At 36.4% G+C, this 22,273-nt stretch overlaps 2 protein-coding genes across 2 annotated transcripts; both read right to left on the reverse strand.

Annotated features, from left to right (window-relative positions):
* Positions 1-8,116: 8,116 nt before the first annotated feature.
* On the reverse strand, positions 8,117-9,871 carry LOC143558422 (UPF0481 protein At3g47200-like). The gene is made up of 2 exons (XM_077047261.1): positions 9,645-9,871; positions 8,117-9,548 (listed from the first exon to the last, which is right to left on the reverse strand). Exon 2 carries the CDS (start codon positions 9,546-9,548, stop codon positions 8,334-8,336), a length of 1,215 nt encoding a protein of 404 aa, XP_076903376.1. The 5' UTR covers positions 9,645-9,871; the 3' UTR covers positions 8,117-8,333.
* Positions 9,872-11,224: 1,353 nt separating this feature from the next.
* On the reverse strand, positions 11,225-11,998 carry LOC143558423 (uncharacterized). The gene has a single exon (XM_077047262.1). The coding sequence runs from the start codon at positions 11,989-11,991 to the stop codon at positions 11,410-11,412; it is 582 nt and encodes a 193-aa protein (XP_076903377.1). The 5' UTR covers positions 11,992-11,998; the 3' UTR covers positions 11,225-11,409.
* Positions 11,999-22,273: the final 10,275 nt, after the last annotated feature.

The raw sequence follows: 22,273 nt of genomic DNA on the forward strand, positions 1-22,273 counted from the left end.
CCCCGTTAATACTTCTTGTTAAATCTGGTCATCTACACAATAGTTAAGGGTAGTTTTGTAATTTTACATATTTATTTAATAAATATAAAAGAAATAAAATAAAATATATTTAAAAACAAATAAAAATCTCTCTCTCTCTCTCTCTCTCTCTCTCTCTCTCTCATCTTTGCCATCCACTACAACATCTCCTCCTCTATAGCATCTTCATCTCTTCATTCAATCCACTTCACAACAACCGGAGTAATGGTCAAAGGTAAGAACATGGAGTAATGGAAGATTGATATTGACCAAAAAGACAAAACCTATTTTAAAATAGACTGAAAAATTTTCAGTTCAAGAATAATGACCGGGTTTTCAAGGTCGCCACTTCCGCCGCTTGATTACGCTTGATAAACGAATTGGAAACTCAACACCCAAAACCTGATCAACCGTTTTTTCTTTGGTATGGTCTAACCCACAAGAAAAGATTCAACTAAGATATCGCTTTACCTTGATTTAGAGTTGTTGATTAGAATGGAATTGAACTCAGATATCTCTCTATGGACAGATCTGAAACAAGGTTTATTGCTTGTGCCCAAACTCAGATCTCAGGTAGGTCAAACTCTTTGGCGAATCTGAAACGAGCGTTGGGGATTTAGACCCAATTTAAAATCCAAATCTGAAACAATTTGGTGTTGCCATCAGAAGGGGTTGGTAAAGGAGATGGTGGTGGTTGCCAGAGGGGTGTGTGTGTTGGTGGTGGTGAAGGTCGGTGAAGTGATGCTGGGCACAATTGGCTGAGAGAGAGAGAGAGAGGAGTATTTTTTTCAAATGACCAAATCTTTAGTCTAATTACACAGACAGTCCTTAAAGAGGAAAATGACCACACTACCCTCATGTGCAAAGCACATGACCATATTTAACGAAAAAATTTAACTGGGTTAGTGTCACACCCCGACCAAAGGCGGCGAAAAATGCCGGGGTGCAACCGATTGCCCAAATACACAAGACACTATTTAAAGTGACAATATTTAATTAACTCATTTTATTTCAACGTATCAATAAACAATACATCTCGTCCACACAAACAAGTTGAATACAAGTAGCAATTATATTGTTCGTTTTACTAATATCCTAATAGTCTTGGTAACGTTGTCGTCAAGGCCTCAAGTCAACAAAAGTCAAACCTGTAACATTCCATAAAATAAAGTTTGTCAACACAAAGGTTGGTGAGCAATTCATAAGTTTGAGCATATAAGTACATAGTAATAAAAAAGCCACAAAACTTGTATACGAAACAATAAATAAAAGCCATAATTTGGATAAAATTGCTAATAGACTTATGTTAGCGACACCTGCCATAAGAGAATACCAGATGGTCATGAATTCAATAGAATGTCGTTAATTGCATTACGTTAACGACACCGTGCTATAAGAGAATACCAGATAGTTCACGGATTTATAGACTTCCACCAACCAAAAGCGATAAACACATAGGCAAATAAACATAGAACACCAAATCAAGCTAGTATTTAAGTAATGTATACAATCACGTTTGTGGATTTAAGATTCAAATAAATAAAGCATTTAGTTTGATAAGTATGAAATGTCACCCCAAAACGAAAGATGGAAAAAGGGGTATGAACGTACTCACCTCGATTGACGAATTGAGAAACTACTTAGTGATCGACATATAGAAAGCTTGAAAACGAAACGAACGAATCCGACTTGAAAGCTAATTGAAAACGAATAAATAAAATATATTAATGGACTTGAACTTTAGTTGAAACTACATTTGACACATTGGACAAGAAGGTTCGGTTGTTAATCGGATTACCGGTTAATTTGTTATTGATTTGGGACTCGTACTTAATTGGTAATTTAAAGTAAACTAATATTATTTTATTGGGATTTTAAATAGCTTAACCAATATTAAAATAAACAAGACGGGTTTAAATCAAGAGTTCGGTTTTATAAAAATGAATTGATAATAAAGTTTATAATAATATTATTAATGATAAAGATAGAAATGATAATAATGACTTTAAAAATATGTTATATGTTATATATATATATATATATGGATATATAAGATAATAATAATAACAATAACTATTTCTAATAATACTAATATAGTATAGTAATTATAACAATAATTATTATTAATAATACTAATAATAATAGTTGAAGAATAACAATCTTAGTATTAATTAAAATGTTGTTGATAAAAATAATAATAATAGTAAATAATATTGATTGTAAATAATTATACCACCCTCGATGTCGCTTCGAGTTCTAAACGAGTTCACAAAATAAATATAATAATATTATTGCTAATAATAAATGATAAAAATATAATTTCTAATATAAAATAATAATATGATCTTTAATAATAATATTAACAACTTTAATATTTATAAGAATAATGATACTAATAATAATTTTAATAATAGTAATAATAATACCATACTAAATTTTGATTCGGTTTCTAAACGAGTTCACCATATTAAAGATCTATTAATAAATAGAACATTTATAGTACCAATAATTAGAATTAATAATGATATACATTTTTTTATAAAAAGTTAATAATAATAATAATACTAATTGTTATAAATAATGAGTTTTATATATTTAAATAGTTTTATACTAATTATACGACTTTTAATGTAAGGCACCGTTCCCGGTAGCTCTACTTTAGCGTCGGATTTACTCATAAACGCAGTTCTTACAATCAGAGTTAATTAAAACTTTCGCGGAAACGTTAACTTAAAGCATTCGTTACAAAACATTCAATCTCTTCTTTGATACCGTAAAACACAACAATATATTTAAAACACCTTTTCTTCCATCTTCAGATGCCAGTCGTTCAATCCATGCCATGTGCCAAGCTCATGCTAGTTCTTTAATCTGCTCACCTGCGTGCATACTAAAAGTCAGCTACGCTGAGTGAGTTCTAGTTAATCAAGCAACTTGTCGTACAACCACTACATACAATATATACGTATCCGAAGACACATAATCCACTGTCTAACCTGCTACTGCTTAACCACCTAGTTACCCCTACAACTTAGCCTCTTAATTACCCCTACAGCTTAGCCACTTATGCCACTTTATGCCACTTTAATAACGAATAACGTTATGCCACTTTTCCAATTTAATAACGAAGTCACGTATAGGCTTACCCTACCACGTACTATCGTCATGCCACTAACACTCTTACTAGACCCTTGCTACTTCTATCACACCCCACTTCTGCTTGTCTACAACACACTTTATATCATCACGTCATTCATATAATAATCAAGTTACATGACAACCTTTATATACACACTAATAACCACTTGGGGATCATTCCCGAATGACGGTACGCGCAATATCCGAAGATCGTTCGCGCACCAACAGATATCCATACATAACATACATAAATATATCACATCAAACATTATAGCATACACTTACCACTTAAGGTAAGTGTATTCACACTTCACATCGAGTATGCACACAGCCCCGAAAACATAACAAGGAAATGGGGCTAGAGACTCACCGGAAGTCGGTTAACAGTTACTCCTTTAGCTGAGCGTGACTAACTGTATAACAATTACACATATCAATTAACTATTACTATCCATATCACGTTTCTAGTTTATTTACAACCCTCAATGAACGGGGGTCCGGGGGCAGCGCCCCTGGCAGCGGGGTCTAGGGGTGGCAGCCCCTAGCAGGGTCCAAGGGGCAGAGCCCCTGACTGGGGTTGAGCTGCCAGGTCAGCTTGAAAAATTTTTATTTCTATTAACTGTCTTATCACATTTTCCATTAGGATTTTAAGTTATTATCTAATTCGCCGTCTCATTCCTTATAACGAATTAAGCGTAATTCGTTAACCAATTCTTGTCTTAAGTGATCTGGTTTGTTAACTAATTCGTCCTCTAATCAGCACCTGATTCGTTATCTGAAAATCATGCAATTCGTTATTCTAATTCGTTTGCTGGTTCGTTATTCTGGTTCGTTATCTTCCATAACGAGTTGGACCTTTATAACGAACTGGTCCCTTAACGAACTGAACCCTTAATGAACTGAACCCTTAAAGAACTGGGGCTCATTCGTTAGTTCTTCCTTAACGAACTACTTAACGAATTGTGTCTGCTTCGTTATCTCCCCTTGGCGAATCACATAACGAATTACCTTCTAGTTCGTTAAGTATCCGTTAGCGAACTAGGTTTAGGTCAGGGAATGTCAGAATGTTCTCTGACATTCTCTTAACCTCGTACAACATTTCCGGCGCCGTCATCGCCGGAAATCCGGGATCTCGCCGGAAAAACGAGATCTCAGCCGTTTCACCACCGTTTTCACCGTTTTTCGTCCCATTCGATCCAGATCTGAGCTAGGTGATCCCTAAGCTCATCTTAGGTTTGGTTTATACCCAATTCCACCCGGATCTTGTGACTTCAATAGTTTAACGGTGTCGGCTCGTCGTTTCTTGACTAAATCTTACGGGGTTGAGTTCATACAACATAATACTATCATTACCTTGGGTCGTAAACTGATTCTCCTTCTTCTTCGTCTAGGTTTTGGCTTAGAGAGAGAGAGAGAGTAGGATGAGAGAGAGCTAAGTGTGTGTTTTGGTGGTGTATGGAATATAAGAAATGAAGGATAAATGGTGATTTAAGGTTTATATAATTATGGAACATGGGCTTAGGCCCATGGTCCTTCCCTCTTTCCTTCATAACCCAACACTAGCACCCATACCAACTCCTACTCTATTTAATTATTTCCCGCTAACCCGAGTAAACTTTCCCTCCAATATTAAATAATATAGTTAATATTATTTTGGAAATTTCGGGATGTAACATTTAACAACGATAACACAAAATCGGTTTAGGAGGAGACTCGAACCCGAGACCTCTAGTCTAACAACTAACATACAAATCAACCGAACCAAGATAACGATTGTTAATTAAACCCATAATTAAACTCAAAATTGTTAAGTTACCTATTAGGTGTTCACGAGGTCGTGGCTCTACACCGAGAAGAACCCGAGCCGAACCTGCCGGAGACGGAAAACAGAATCCGGAGGGGGAGAGAGAGAGAATGGCTGAGAGAGAGACCAGCGGGGAGAGAGAGAGAGAGAGAGAACGGCTGAGAGAGAGAGAGCCGAAGAGAGAGACCAGCGGGGAGAGAGAGAGAGGGATAAAGAGAGAGAGAGAGAGAGAGAGAGAGAGAACGGCTGAGAGAGAGAGAGATAGCCGAAGAGAGGAAGCACGGCGGTACACCGATGGCCGGTTTTCCTGTCACCGGAAAAACGTGTAGAGGGAAAAGGGGCTACGGGCTGGTGGTGTCGGGTTGAGGGAGGTGGGTGGTGGTGCGTCGGAGGAAGGGGAGAAAGACGGCCGAGATGGTGGCGGCGTTGCCGGATAAATGGAAAAGAAGGAGGGAAGTGGTGGTGTTGCGTAGGAGATGGTGGCGGCGGCGGCCGGAAAAAGAGAGAAGAAGATGGAGGTTGGGAAGTTAATGTGGGTAGGGTTAGGGTTTTGGGTTGGTTATATGTATTATGTATTTTTAAAAATACCCCCTTAAGTTTCAATCAATTTTAAATACTAGTTTAAAGGTTCTCAAAAGCTTATAACGAGTTTACAAAAATCAGTTTGAACCCCTTAAGTTTTTCTTAACGATACTATATTATGACAAATACCGATTTATTTAAGATCGAGGTGTTTAATAATATTATATAATAATTAAATAAGGTTCTAAAAGAGTTAAGTCGGGTTTACGTAATAAAAGTTTACAAATCGAATACAACTCGATACTCGAATTTGAAGAATGTCACAGTTAGTACCAAAGGACGTAACGTGAATAGAATTTGAAACATGAAATACGTTTTCTGTCATTAAGTTTGCCAAAGGACGTCTATTGAAAAACCGTGCAAACATAAAGGACGTCTTTTGCCATTTTGTCTTTTAGATATTTTCCAAACTCCATAAATCGAATATTCCTTCAACTCGTGATGAACTATAAAAAAAGACAAAATGGCAAAACTAGTCCTTTATGTTTTCACGCTTTTTCAATGGTCGTCCTTTGGCAAACTTAATGTCAAAAAACATCCTTTATTCTTAAAAACTCTATCACGGTATGTTCTTTGACCCTAACCCAGTTATCTTTTCTCGTTAAATACGGTCATGTGCATTGCACATGAGGGTAGTATTGTAATTTTACATATTTATTTAAAATTGAAAATAAAAAAGAAAATATATTTAAAAGTAAATACTCTCTCTCTCTCAGCCACCGTTACTAGTCACCGCCGGCCATTAAATCCGGTCATTCGCCACCCACAACCACCATTACTAGTCACCGCTGGCCGTCTCCACCCACAACCACCATTACTAGTCACCGCCGACTGCCTCCATATGTAACTCCCACACATTAAAAACCCTAAAATAATCCACAATACTCTTCAATCTTCATAATTACAAAATAAAAAACCCTAACTTTAGCCCTAATCCATCTCCACCATCTCTGTTTAGCGATGATCACCACCACATCTCCGGTAACTATTACCACCATCGCCGGTGACCACCACCAGAGCGTCACACCATCAATCCACCATATACCCTAAAAGTCACAAACCACCACCACCATTCTACAACACCCTTCTGTTTCATCTCGTCGGAACCCCAGACATGGTCGGAATCACCTAATCCAACAAGAACCCTAATTTTGATTCCCCAATTACTCAACGATTTGCCTCTGTCAGTTTAAACTGACAGGGGCTTTTTGTTCCTTAGATGATTGCGACCTAAAACAAACAGCCACCATTACTAGTGATTGTCTTGACAGGGGTTTCGGAGTTGAGATGAGTTCCAAATTCGGTCGATTGAGTTCTGGTTTTATAAAAGAAGGTTAATCCTATCCCTGACGGGTCGAATGTGAGTCCAACTAAAACCGATGTGATTATGTTGTGGTGGATTGGAGGGGTTTTGTTGAGGAAAAAGAGTGCGGCGAGTGAGGGAGGTTTGGGCCAAGCTTTTTTCGACAACGGTGGCCTGTGGTGGTGGATTTGAATGATGGTGGTAGCGGTGGTGGTGAGCTAAAACTGGACGGGATGATGATAGTGTTGATGTGGTGGTGAGCCTGATCAAGAGATAGAGTATACACAGAGGGAGAGAGAGAGAAAGAACAAAGATGGAAAAAAGAGAGTGATTTATTTTTAATATCATTTAGTTTTTTTAGTATAGTAAAATGACTAAACTACCCTCATGTGCCTTGCACATGTCTAGATTTAACGAAAAAATATAATTGGGTTAGGGCCAAAGGACATACCGTGATAGAGTTTTTAAGAATAAATGATGTTTTTTGACATTAAGTTTGCCAAAGGACGACCATTAAAAAAGCGTGAAAACATAAAGAACTAGTTTTGTCATTTTGTCAAAAAAAAAATCATTTTAGTGGTATTGTATATTGACTATATTCAAAAGTTGATACACAATGAAACTAATCTTTCAAGTTCTTACGCTAAGGAGTGCTTTAACAACACTAAGGCTAGCGATATACTCCAACTCCACGCGTGACACCTCTGGTACACCGCCCCTCCCCTTTTTTGGTCACATGTGACGTGAGGATGGTGACCGTGGTCACTGCCGTCACACACTCTCTTCATCTGTTTGTATTAAATAAAAAAAAATAAAAAACAGATAATGATGGAGAATGAGGCGAAGAGTGTATACTCCTGATTTAAGGGTGAGGTTGAATGATGATGGGTAAAACTGACGTGACACAAACATAGCGAGTGAGGGGAATGGTGTTGACGGGCGTATACCCCTTAGCCTAATTGTTTTGATGTCCAGAAATAGGATGACAATCGTGTCTGGCTGCTAGGTTTCGGCTTGATGGACTTGAATCATGAAGACGGGCACGCCCCTTATATATATATTTCATGTTAAACACATAAACCTAACTTGGACACTTGAATCATGTAACTCCAAATCGGTCTATTTTGCACGTTTATCTAAACAAATCAAACGGGCTCACAAACCGGAAATGTGTTATAACCAAATTGTAAAATGGTTAAAAGGGTTGGTGATTATAAAATGGCAATTGACAATATATAATATATATATTTTCTTTCCTACTTCTAAACCGTTGTTTGTCTAAACTAAAAATGTTAAACACGTCAAACCAAACAATACCTATTTAACAAAACATGTTAACTCGCATATGGTTTATTTAATTAAACATCTTAACCATAACTCAATCTGCTTTGACTACAAAAAAGAGATAAGCAAACTTATGACTTATAACATTATACTTGTTTACAAACACACTTAGTTGATTCATTATGGTATAACGTTCGATTAAAGCTAGATTTGTCGCAGGCATCGTACAACATACTTCCTAACTTTCTTTGCATACCGAATACTTACATTCGGTTTTACGAACCCGCCTAGTCTCTCCATCATATCCCCATAGTAGAAATCTTTCACATCAACCTCGACCGATATTTCACTAAACAACGTAACAAACTCTTCTTCTTTGTCGATAATCCCCTTCTTTTTAAGTATTTTCGCATCCTCATTCGACCGGATCAAGTTTCTCATGAAAAACACATAAGATGTTACATACTTTGCAGCATCATAGCAACCATTCTCCATTGCAACAAGGTTTCTTAACAACGTTTCCATGAGATCATGGTATGCCAAAGCCGGGATCCTAAGTGCTCCTTTGTAAAACCTTAATCCCAACACACTCGGAGACATGACTTTCTTAATTCGTGTCCCTGTTTTGTGGAGCTGAGTTGCTGTCGGAATGTCCATTTGAGGTTGTCGTTGGAGAATATGTGTTCTAGATATAAACGATTGGTGAATAAAATCAAGCAAATGGTGGATTTCTTGACCGTATTTGTCTTGAAGATTGTGATGGTCGTCGGGGACCATTTTCTTGAAGAATCGAAACACAAGTTCGATTAACGAGTAGTCCTGGCATTGTGCTGGGACCGGTACTAGGTTGAACAAATGTTGTAGTACGAAGAAAGGAATCTGGTTTTCTAGCAACACTAAGTCGTGTTTTAGGTTAATAAACACTTGGTTTGTTGCAAGAAATGGGTCGCCTCTTCGTCTTATTCCTTTACAACAACATTTGAGAAAAAGCTCGATGATGAAGCACCCGTCGACCAACATCATTTCAATAAACTCATCGCTTTCCATGTCTATCGGTTCCCCATAGCATTTTCGAGCACGGTCTTCTGTCATTTTTATTGCCTCAACACACTTCTCTAGATGTGTGTCAGCATTTACTACACGCAAGAGAAGTGTGTTGAGGTATTGCCATTTTCGCTCTTCCATGGCTTTTAACTTCTCTTGGCCCCGATGAAATGGGCCAATAGCTACCATACGTGGGAAGTATATATCCTCGGCTTCCTTATAAAATTTCTCGGAAACCTTGCAGATGCGACTAAAATCGGATGTGTTGGTCATTTTCTTCTTAATCAACGAAACAAGATTAGTATTGTGTTGGCGTCGATCTACTTTGATCTCTTTTGAAGCTTGAGTCTGTGACCCTTGAGGATCCAACTTCATCTTTGAAGGTATTTAATCACAACAAATTAACAAGTTGCAAAAAAAAAAACACAAAATAAACTATAAACGGCAGCAAATAAGAGCATAGTAGCATACCTTTGTTTACAACACTTGGTTAATCAAATTTTAAGTATGTTTGCACCCAAGATATTGCCTAGAATCGTATGTCGTGTGAAAACCTTTTTATGAATCTAATTGCTGTACTTAGGATTAAATCGAAGCCTACATTTCGATTTTTATAAGTATGAAAGAGTATTGAATAAGAAAAGAGAGAAGAATAAAAGATGGCTTGCTCATGATGGCAAATGAAAAAAGAAAACTTACATATGCATACATTTTATATTCTTTGATGTAGCATCTTGTATAGAGTTGAACCATTATAATACTAATGTTTGGATTCTTGCTTTTCATACTTTTTGTTTACAGTAGCACATGATATTTCATTGATTAGTATACATGTTTAAAATTTAAGGAACAGGTAAATTATTCTTGTTTATTATCATCCTTAATGTTATCCCTTGGTTTATGTTCATCCAAACCTTCTAATCTTGGAACAACCATAGCTTTATTTCTCTATTCAAATGGGGTTGCCTTGATTTTATATCAGATTCAAACTTCTGTTTGTATTGTTGTATATGCTATCTTTGAGTGATGGTGAAATCGATAGTGAAGAAGCAAAAGTAATACAATGGTTTAAGGATACAATAACGATACAAATAAGAAACTACTCGAGTATAGCGATACAAATAAGAAACCACTCGAGTATAACTATTGGTAAGAATAGCAAAGGTTAGCGGTGGTAGCAATAACCGTGGATAATGATAGCAAAACATCATAAAATCACAAACGTAACTGATGTATAACAATCATATAGTCAAATAAGTCTGATTCAAAAGGCATTATACATAGAATGATTACAAATTTAACCAATTCAGATCAATCATATAGTTAATTAAGTCGAACCGTATAACCTTATACCGGGCCCATTGACCCGAATCAGTTACTTGCTTTGGTTTTAAGAATACTAATTTCTGTCTAGCCGAATACCAATATTTAGCTCTTATGCCCAAACCCCATTTACATTTTGCAATAAGACATCATTGGCTTTTCTAAGTGAAACCCGACTTCGGTCTAAAGCATATTGAGCCATTTCGCCTACTCGGTCCACTTGTCTCATAGAAGGGTAGACATCGCGTCAGTAGGCCCAGTAAGTTGTTCGACACTTCATTTACTTCTTTTGTTTAAACAATAATTGATAATATTAAGACCTTCAACTAATAAGGCTAACCTTCAGTCTCTCTTCTTTTACTTCTTTCATTTTAGGCTTTTAGCGATGCTTTAATCAGGATGCACAACTTTCATTTTAGGCTTTTAGCGATGCTTTAATCAGGATGCACAACCCTCTCGGCTATGACCTTCTGATCAAGCAAATCCATGTTAATGAACGATGACTCATAGGGGGATAAAACCATAAAAAAACAAAGAACTGAGACATCGTCTATTAACATGGATTCGCTTGATCAAAAGGTCTTGTAGCTGTACATCAAGTAACAATGGCACCTGTACATATAATAGACCCACCAAAGATATGAAAAAGATGCATAAAGGCCAGGCATTATTACCGAGTGAGTATACTTACTGCCACACCTCAACTGATGAGTACATGTAAACTTATAACGGTTTCTATTTATCTAGTGGTTGCCTTTTGAATCCACTCCTCCATATATGTATATAAACCAAAAAAGAAAAAAAAAAACACCTTAACGAAAAGAACACAAATGAACTTCAAACAAGTAAATCACGTTAGATTTGTTTAAACCATGTTAATACATCTCCTTACGACTACTTAACACTACTCAAATTACCGACCTCCTTTAGACTTTCGGCTATGCATTTTCCTCTTCCTGCGCCTATCATCATCTGATTCCGAATCAGAAGATTCTGACGTTGACTTTGACCTATATTTTCTTTTCCTGTTTCTATGTTTCCTATCATCATCCGATTCTGAATCAGAGGATTCTGACGTTGACTTTGACCTATGTCTTCTTTTCCTGTTTCTATGTTTACTACGTTTTTCCTTCTTCTTCAAACCCTTTTCAGCTTTCTCATCTTTCTTGACAAACACACCACCTAAATCATGTGAAACTTGCAAACCATCCAGTTTGGGGGTTTCAGGTACCGGCTTTTGACACTCGTATGTCCAGTGCCCAGTTTGGTGACACTTTTGACATCTTTTTTGGTTCAAAGTCGGCTGCTTTTCGGTACTGTTAAGATACATTTGCATTTTTGCTTCTTTCTTTTCTTGCCATCTACTTGGCCCTTCTTCTTTCTGCCCATATGCGTTTACGTTTCGTGATGCGTTTTCTGCTGCGCGTTCGGCTTGAACACGACTTAACCCTTTAGTTGCTGCTGATAAGGCTGCAGCCTTCATTTTCTCAGACATGGTCAAATATATCTTGATTTAAAAGTTATTCAAATTCCCTAAACACCAAGAGAAAAACATAGATCAATCACTTATAGTTTGACCCTTTCACTTGACAACAAATTTAGTAAGGTAACTTGGAACAGATTCATACAAGATTAATCGCAACTCAAGACACTGTTCTTACACAATGTGTGTATAACTTTATACAAAACATTGTTAAATAGTAGGCGTTGAGCAAGGCGCCCATTCTTTTACTTAGTTAGGATTTTTAGGGACTCATGATACAAAACCACTTTTGTCAGTCAAGCGTAGTTGCTACTGACCGGAAGTTGAGGTGTGCATGGCTCGGTTTGAGTCGGTTTTGGGCTCAAACCGACCAAAACCAGAAACCATTCAGTTTCACTTTTTTCAGTTTTTGGTTTTCACAATGGGTTCTATTCGGTTTCAGTTTTTCGGTTTTCCATTCAGGCTTGAACTTTTTGAGCCGAATCAAACGGCCAAAACTAATGATTTTAGCCTAAATTTGTTGTTAATTAATGACTAATTGATAATTACACATTTAGACCTAAATCTTTTTTGGGTTACATTTATTAACATTTTTTTTAATTACTTAACATTTAAAAACAAGAACTACTATTCCAAACCAATTTTTTTTGTTTTCGTTCGATTTTTGAAAAATTCTAAAATCAAACTGTTGGTTTTGGGTTGGATAAGATTATACCGATTCTGTTACTTCCCTTACAGGTCGGTTATTTCGGTTCCACGCACACCCCTAGAAGTTTCCACTAAAGCACACCCCTAGAAGTTTCCACTAAAGCTCAGTCGGTCATTTGTAACTTTGAATACAACTGAAATTCAACTGCAACACTACTGAAGAAAGCTATCCCTAAAGCTAATTGCAACTAAACTTAAGTTACAGCTGACCAAGCACAATTTATTTGATTAAAAGAACAACATTTGTGATAGAATCAAGGGTACTTTCACTTTACAAATCTTCAAAGTTGTAACCATATTTGGTACTCTGTGATATGAAAATTACATTGTGTGACAGCACAAGTAGTTTTGTAGAAGCATGTGTAAATGAGTACCATCTTAAACGCCTTTAATAATAACAAAACAAGAGCATATTGTGAACCAAGATTAATAGAATCAACAGAAAAGATAATAATGACTACGATGGAAACAGAGTTATCCTATCCTGAGTAATTGTAAAAAACCAAAACACTGCAACTTTTGTGGGAGGTATGAATAGTTACACTGCAACTTTTAGGATCGGTTTTGCCATTCAAAAGGGGGTGGCGGCGCAGCTTGTTGCCCGCTTACCTGCCTCTTTATTGTAATTGGATCCTTTTATTTTTAATATTATGATATATAGCGTATCAGTTAATGATACTATAATTATAAAAATAAAAATAAAAAATTATAAACTAAAAACACATTGAGAACTAGAAGAACCGCACAATGCACTTGTTTGTAGTGCTTTGAATGTAATACATAAGACGGTTACACAACTGATGGGAAGGCTAATTCTGATTCTCACGGTGTGACCGTATCGGGAATTCGGGTTAGAAATTCCGCCCAACGAAGCTCTTGAGTGGTGTGTCTATATCTTGGGTATTTCCCCCACTTATTATGCGGTTTTCACGGTCCTCGTAACATAATATTGGTTCTAAAATGAACACATCCTATCAATATTTCTACACCTCAAACTGCTGCTACAGGTCTTATTAAGGAAGCAATTAGATCCTAGCTAGGGTTTCTGGTGATCAATTTATGCATACGATTATTTATAAATACAAAACTAAATCACAACAAACAAAATATATAGAGTATTAAGCAACAAGTATATGATTCGTGCATCAATCAGACGGAATAATAATTAGTTTGTCTACTGAAACTTACTGCTCAATTGGAGACGGAAGATGACGTCACCGGCGGCGGTTGTACAGATCTCTACTTGATATTAATAATTTGATTGTTCGGATTTAACTTAATATATATATATATATATATATATATATATATATATGGCATATTGAACCCTATGGTTTTATGTTTTCACTAATTGACCTTTTTTTCATTTCAATCTTTGACAAGGTTAACCCAAAAATTTTCAACTATTAGTGCACGGGTGTTTTTTTAGTTAATTTTTCGGGTTCGGTTCAGGTTAGTTAAGCTCAGGTTGTTCGGCTTTCGGGTTTAAATTTAAAATGAAAAAAATAATGTTTTTATTCACAAAATATCATCAAGCAACTAAATAAATATAAAATTCAAAATATTTTTAAGGTTCGGGTTGTTTGGGTTCGCGGTTATTCGGATATTCTCTAATTCGGGTTCAGGTAGCTTCGGGCTGGGTTTGGTATTCAGGCATGGTTAAAAAACACCTCTATATTGGTATCGTAGGCCTTATCCGTCCTATTGGTGTGGTCAATTACTCGGTTTGATTAGCAAATAGCGACGGCTACGAGATAATGACGATTTTTCTTACTATCATAGGATTGATCCTCGATTTTTGCTTAGCCTGGTAAATTGAGTCTTGACTGTTCTAATTTAGAAATTTTTTGGTAAATGTACATCTTATTATTTTAAACTTAACAAATTATGCTTAAGTATTTCTAGTCTTACAAAATCAATTTTTATTCTTAAACAAGTGTATAATCAATGTTGGTATATAATTCTCAACATGGTTCTTAGTTGCTTTTAACATTCTTACTACATATATCATATACCCTCACACAAAACTATACCTGAAAAACATATGTAATATGATAAAAAGCAAAAGTATGGTTGAATCGTCCATTTTGTCTCATTTGCCTTTTCAGTGTTTTACCCCTTATACAATGATATTCATAAGCTTATAAGCACCGACACAAACTATGTAAATTAGTTTATAGTAGAGGCTTACATTTAAGTAGGACCAAACAATGAATGTCAAAATATAAAAACAAATACATGGCAAGATTTGTAATCAATTTAAAAACTAGACCACATGCCATATCCATAAAGAATTGTGGATATTGCACTAGACATGGCATATCTTATCTATAAACAATTGTGGATATTGCAGTTCACAACTTCACATGGTCATAACTAGACTTCCCTTAATCTTATATAAAAAAAAATACCTACAAACCACGAACATCAATCGTTATCCATTAATGTTCTTTTGTATCAAATAAATCTGTATCTTATCTTTCAGTTTGTTGATTCGCATAATTTACTGAAGTTGGAATCCTAATATATGTTTCTTGAGCAATGAACTAAAATTGGAATTAATTTCTTTAGTTCCTTTTATTTAAAAAAAGTCCTTACAAAATGTGAAAGAATTCAATCAAATCAAATAGTATCTCCAAGTCTCCAGCCATTCGTCCACGTCACATTTTCCACTCCATCATGTCAAGATCAAAGTCTTTTGTCACCTGAACGCCATCACCACGACACTACCCGCATCCTTGCCACAGTTCCCGCCGCTAGTACCCTAGGATTCGTCTTCGCCATCACCATCGATGGTCGTGGTTCAAATGTGCAATGGACAACGATATTGACATTCGACAATGGTTGCAGTAACGACCGGTAAGTAAATAAGTAATGACACTTGATAGATGGATATGGCGTTTATGACGATTGCTAGGTGGTTGTAGCAACTATGCCTAAACCGGGTGAGGGATAGGCAGTAGACCAATGGCAGAAGCGACATGGTCTCATTGTGGTTGTGTGGTATATAGGTGATGGTCAAAGTGACATGTTTTAGTTCTTTTGGTAAGTATTTTGTCACCTAATTCAATAGGGATTCAAAATGTAGTGATAGATTTCAAATTCTTTAGTAACATAACCTTCTTAAACTTCTATTTTAAATCCAATTTCTTTTAATTCAATTTCATTAAAAGAATTCACAAATTAAACATACTCTAACTAAAAAATAAATTAGAATTTAAATTCTTCATGTAACTAAACTTAACATTAAATAAGCTCAACCGAAGTATCCTCAAATCTCTCACCACTCAGTCTTTCCTGCCCAAAGTAGATGCAATCTCTCACACCACTCAGATAACATTTGAAGAAGTTCAACTGAAGTATAGTCGATCTCTCACCACTTATAAGAGCTAAAAACAAAAATAGTGGTAGTTGCTAGTGTTAGGGATTCGGGTATTGCAACACACACAAAAACACAAATAATTTGCAAGAGAAAAATATAAACGAAGATGAACACGCGAGATTTACGTGGTTCGGTCGGCTGACCTACGTCCACGGGCTGCAACCAGGATACTTTATTATTGCTTTCTGCCTCACTCGTGATGAGGAATTACAAGTACAATGCTAAGTATAAATAGATACAGGATTAGGGTTTACAACTTAATCTTCAAGAAACTAATAATGGGCCATAATTAAATAATATAGGTCAGGCCTGCCACTAGTATTTATTTAATTAATCTGCCACAAAGATGTATTCTACCGGACCCAATTAAGCCTCCATAAACCCAACAATCTCCCACTTGGAGGATTGATAATCTTCAAACTGCCTACCAACGATCGTTTGTACCTCTTGTAATCTTCCTCGTCTTCCTGGTTGCATCTGTCTTCTCATCAGTTGACCTAAATTCCTGTTGAAGCTCCCCCGAGCTCCAACACATCAGTCATGGCTACAACTGCCAACGACTCATTCTATGTCCCTACCGGCTCCCATTTACACGAAGTGCCGAATCCTGGAATACCTTGAGAACAAACAACACTCTCCATATTAAGCAGGTAATCTTCTGAGAGACTTAACTGCTGAAATACTGGTTCTCTTAACCCACTGCCTGGTAACTGTGGCTAAAGCTTTGACTGACTGACTGCCAGTGCTCCCACTGCCACGAAAACCTCTGACTAGGGGTGTTCAAAAGTATCCGAATCCGTATCAGAATTATCCAATAATTCGTATCCGAACTATCCGAAATTTCGGATATCCGAAAATTCGGATATCCGAAAATTCGGATTCGGATTCGGATAGCATTTTTTAGAATTTTCGGTTAGTTCGGATATCCGAACTATCCGAAATATTAAAGTTATTATTTTTTTATTTTAATATATAAACAAGCATTTGATCTCATATAACATAACATATTAACATTAACCTAGTAATTTCCTCATAAAGCCGTCACTCACATCTTTCACATCTATGCTCCATAGGTCCTCCGGTCAGTGGCCTCCGACCTCCTCCGGTCACCATCTCGTCGTCAGTCATCGCTCATCACCACTCTAGCCCAACCATCTTCGCTCATCACTCGAGCCCTTTCTTCTCTGTTGTAACATCCTAAAATTTTCATATTTAATAAAAGAAAGTCGCATTTAGTTGATGAGCATAAATAATTAATTAGTATTAGCAAAGAAAGGATCATGGACTTGGATTAATTAAGATGGATTAAAGGGTAATGGGCCTTAGGTCCATGGGCTTCAAGGGATATAAATACCCCCTTAAACCACCCAAAAACCCTAAATTGGCCGTGAGAGTGAGAGAGAGATCCAAAGCCAAACAAACGTTGATTCTTGATAGATCTTCATTATACAAGATAGATACAAGTTCTAAAGTTCATAACCAAGATAACCGAGACCTAAAGAACACATAAAGGTATGTTTGTGATCTTAAAGTTTACATTTTTATAAACGGTTAGTCTAGAAACGTAAACCTAGAGTAGATCGGGTATAAACGAGTATTAAAGTTGCAAACTTGATGTTAAAATGAACTTAACGAACCTGCGGTTATGAACGGCTCGTTAAAGAAAGACCCTAGATCTAGTTTTAAACATTTTTAAGCTTAAAGGTCCAAACTTTATGCTTTTCCGGGCCGAGTTTTAACCGAAAATGATCAGGGGAATGTTCGCAGGATTGGTTAGTATCATATCAAGGGTTTACACGTTGAAACGGAGATGATTATGGGGGTTAAGAACGAACCCATAGCTGCTGCTACAAGTTCGCTGAGCAAGTTCGCTCACATATAAGTTCGCGTGTATAACAAGTTCGCCTGCGTTAACTTTGCCGTATGTAAGTTCGCCTAATATCTAAGTTCGCTTATATGTAAGTTCGCATGATATCTAAGTTCGCTTATATATAAGTTCGCTTAAATTGGGCCTGGATACATGGCGACCCGTATATGTATACATATATGTGCATATGCGTGAAGGTATACAATGTAAGGACCTAAGGGATAAAATACTAGAATAAATAAAACCCTAAATATGTTATGTAAAAGTAATCCAGTACTAGACCACGAATTAGGCAAACGAATTAGGCTTAATTCGTTGTAACGAATGAGTGGGTGAACAAGATAATAATTTAAAATCCTAATGGAAAATACGTTAAGACAGTTAATGAAAATAAAATTTTTCTAAGCTGACCTGGCAGCTTAACCCCAGCTAGGGGCTCTGCCCCTTGAACCCCGCTAGGGGCTGCCGCCCATAGAACCCTGTTGCCAAGGGCGCTGTCCCCGGACCCCCATTCGTTGAAGGTATTAACTAAACTAGAAATACAATATGGCTAGGGTTTATATATTTATACGAATAATTAATGTACAGTCAGCCGAGCTCAGTTAAGGAAAGGAATAACAATAAACGGAGAACGAAAAAGGATTCATGTGAGTTTCTAGCCCCATTCATTGTTATGTTTTTGGGGATGTGTGCATACTCGATGTGATAGTTAATACACTTACCTTAAATGGTAAGTGTATGCCATGTATGATTTATATGTTATCTATATATGTCTTGAACGAGAATGAAGGCTTGTCGATGCGTGAACGATCTTCGGATATTGCACATACTGTCAGGTTATAAATACAGATATGAATATTCTATGTGATGTAAAGATGAAGACTTGTCGGTACGTGAACGATCTTCGGATATTGCATGTATTGTCATATTATAAATAAAGATATGAATATTGTATGTAACATGTAAAGATGACGTATGAACGTTATGAATGAAAGCTTGACGGTACGTGAACGATCTTCGGATATTGCACGTATTGTCAAGAGAAGTGATTAGCTCCTTACATAGATATTAAATGATAACTTATATACAGTGTTCCTTCTATGGATAATATATAGAGTTCCTTACATGGATAATGTACAATGTTCCTTCTATGGATAGCATAGTGTTCCTTCTATGGATAGTGTAATGTTCCTTCTATGGATAGTATAGTGTTCCTTCTATGGATAATATATATAGATTATTCCTTCTATGGAAAGTATATAGGGTGTTCCTTCGATGGAAAGTATATAGAGTGTTCCTACTATGGAGAATATATAGCATGGGTATTAGTAATGGTCGTTTTATTAGATATTACGTGATGTTCCTCTTATGGATATTTATAGGTTAAGGTATTAATACGTGTCTTCGGATACAGAAAGAAATGTATGAGATTGAATTGTATGACGCATGATTAATTAGAACTCACTCAGCGCAGCTGACTTTTAGTATGCACGCAGGTGAATGTGTTTAATGAGCTAGCATGAGGAGGGCGCATGACATGGATTGAAAGACTGGCATCTGAAGACAGAAGAGAATTGATGTTTTAAATATGATGTATATTACGTTGTAAAGAAAATATGTTATGTTTTTGTGTTAAATGATCAAAGTTAACGTTTCCGCGAAAGTTTTAATAAACTCTGATTTGTAAAACTGTGTTTATGAGTAAATCTGTAACACCCCGTAACCGCAGCGGAAACGTACACGGGATGCAACAGACACATCTGATATCAACAGCATTGCTTATAAAGAAAACACCACTACATTAATTTAAGTGAATTACATTGTTCCGAGTTTCGTTACCATCTAGGTGTTATCACATAAGTTTTACCGATAGTACATTAACATATTTAAAACAAAATATAGATCCTTAATCTTCCACAAAATAGCACACATCATCAAGCACGTATCACTCATTCCAATTTGGGTGTACCTAGAAAGCATGTAAAGAAAACGGGTCAACTACGAATAGTTTGTGAGTTTCACTGATTTAAATAAACATTGACAATTTATTATAATAAATCATATATTAGCGATGTAATTATGCTGAGCCCACAAGTGAAACCTCTGACCATCACACACAATTGACATATCCCCCGTCCACGGAACTGCCCCAAACCGCTATGTCTAACATTACATAGCAAAATATATATAACACCCAAAATAGACATGTGCAACTGGCTGGGAAACATCAGCAAATCCATGCCGGACCAGTTGGGTTTGTCAGACCAATAGTACTATCCACACTCTACCGGCTTTCAGTTAATCACTCGTGTTGCGGGGCCTTACAATGTTAGTAACTCAGACAATTACCATCTTAGTACATTTCCGTACGATTCCCGTACAATAAAACATATATAAATACGTTCATTTCCATGCGATCAGCATGTACTTAAACACTTTGATAAAAACATGCTTTCCGCCCCGGGAAAATATTTAAAACAGTTCAGTAAAAGGGGCTCGTGAAAACTCACATTCCTGTGAGCAAGATGTACTACGGTGCATGGCTACTGGTACAGATCTGTAATACGATCCCCAAATCGTTACTACACAATTTCTAACAATATAACTTAAATTCGTGTTAACCGGTACGTCTGGGGACATTGCTAACCCAGTACCGTACTCGATCCGGGGACAATGTTAACCCCGAAATACTTTTCAGGACTTAGATTGTGATATCACTTAGAGTTCTTTGGTCAAAACTACCGTTAGTTTGTTTTTTCGTTTTGCGTGCCTAGCACGGTTATCCGTCTTTATGTTTTCAAAAATGAGTTTGACCACACACACCCTGAAAATAGTTGTTATTGATATTTTCATTAAAGTGGTGAAATTAGAGCTCGGTTAGACACCCCGTTTGGCCGCGGGGCCCGTTTCCGTCTTTAATACACCGGAAACGGTTAAATCGGGTAAAATTACCCAAATCATCCGAATTATTTTCGGATGATTTATTTTTACTTGATTAACTTAGTTTCATGAAAATAGTCCATTTTTAAGGTTTTTATGCACCAGTCAGTTCGCTTAGGCGAACTTCGCCGGTTTACTCGTTTTAAGCTTTAAAAGTTTGTTTTTAAGTTCCAATTAGCACAAATAAATATCCGTTTAGTCTTGGACATTGAAATTTTGTACAAACCATATTTTGACAGTAAGGAATTTTATAAAATTTTTCCAGAATTAATTTTTATATCTAAGATTTATTTAACCATTTTTAAACGTCATTTAAACACCAAATATGACGAAAATACCAAAAGACTTTAGAAAAATCCCAAATTTTTCTGAGATGACTCCTGCCATCCATATGGTTCCCAGTAATTTTTCCAGAACCAAAAACTCATTTTTCATGCCATTTTCACCCAAACCGAGCTAGAAATCCCTAGAACTCGTTTTACCGAAAAGCCTACTTAGACTTCTCCAATGAACCTGAAATTTTGTGTGTGACTTTTATATGTTATAAAAAGCTTATCTTAAATTTTCCAGAATTTTTCATGATGTTTAGCTATTTTTCACCATTTTTAGCCAAAACTGAGCATTAAATTCACCAAATATTCATCCTTTATCCAAAAATTACCAAAATTTCACAGATCTCATATTTTCATGTGTAGATCATCTCTGTGAAATTTCATGACCCAAATCTAAGCCTACCACAATCTGTCCAAATCACACAAATCATACGAAAACCGAACTACTTTGTGTTTCTAGCGTTAGATCGCAAAGATCTTGGTTTCTAGCCTTTGCTAGCCACTAGATACAACACTTACAAGCACAACAACACCACACCAAGCAAGTTATACCCACAATCAAGCCATTTCTTTCATGGTTTCGATTAAAACATCAAAACAAAGATTTTGACCGTAAAAATTCGTTTTTGACTCTTTTAACTCCTTTCTTGGACCAAGATCCTTTGTATAACTTGTATACATCACTTGATCCTCCAAGAATCGGTTTCATCTCGGGTTTTCACCCATTTTTCATTTGAAACCTCATTTTCTCAAGATTATGGAATTAAAAGCAAGATTAAACCATGATAACATGTTTATACCTTATGATTCTTGCTTAAAACTTGGGTTTTTGGATGAACTTTGAAGGGTGTTGAGAGGAATGTGGAGTTGGAGTGTAGAAAAAAAGAAAAATGAAATGTGTATGTGTGTGTGCATAGGGCCGGTTCTAGTTGTGGTGTGGGGGGGGGGCCCACATCTCAAACCATGGCCACACATTTGGATTGTGTAATCCGGATAATGTTGTGGATAATCTGGTTCAGTTCGTTTCTCGGTTAAACGTTTAATTCCGCTCAAAACGAGGCCAAA

The sequence above is a fragment of the Bidens hawaiensis genome, unplaced genomic scaffold (genome assembly GCF_021521415.1).
Source record: "Bidens hawaiensis isolate Kalapana, Puna unplaced genomic scaffold, B.hawaiensis_p1.1 tig00019456_1, whole genome shotgun sequence".
NCBI classification, from domain to species: domain Eukaryota; kingdom Viridiplantae; phylum Streptophyta; class Magnoliopsida; order Asterales; family Asteraceae; genus Bidens; species Bidens hawaiensis.

Bases quoted from the DNA above. Each gene is read 5' to 3' on its own strand.
- LOC143558422 (XM_077047261.1), bottom strand. From the start codon at position 9,548: ATGAAGTTGGATCCTCAAGGGTCACAGACTCAAGCTTCAAAAGAGATC.
- LOC143558423 (XM_077047262.1), bottom strand. From the start codon at position 11,991: ATGTCTGAGAAAATGAAGGCTGCAGCCTTATCAGCAGCAACTAAAGGG.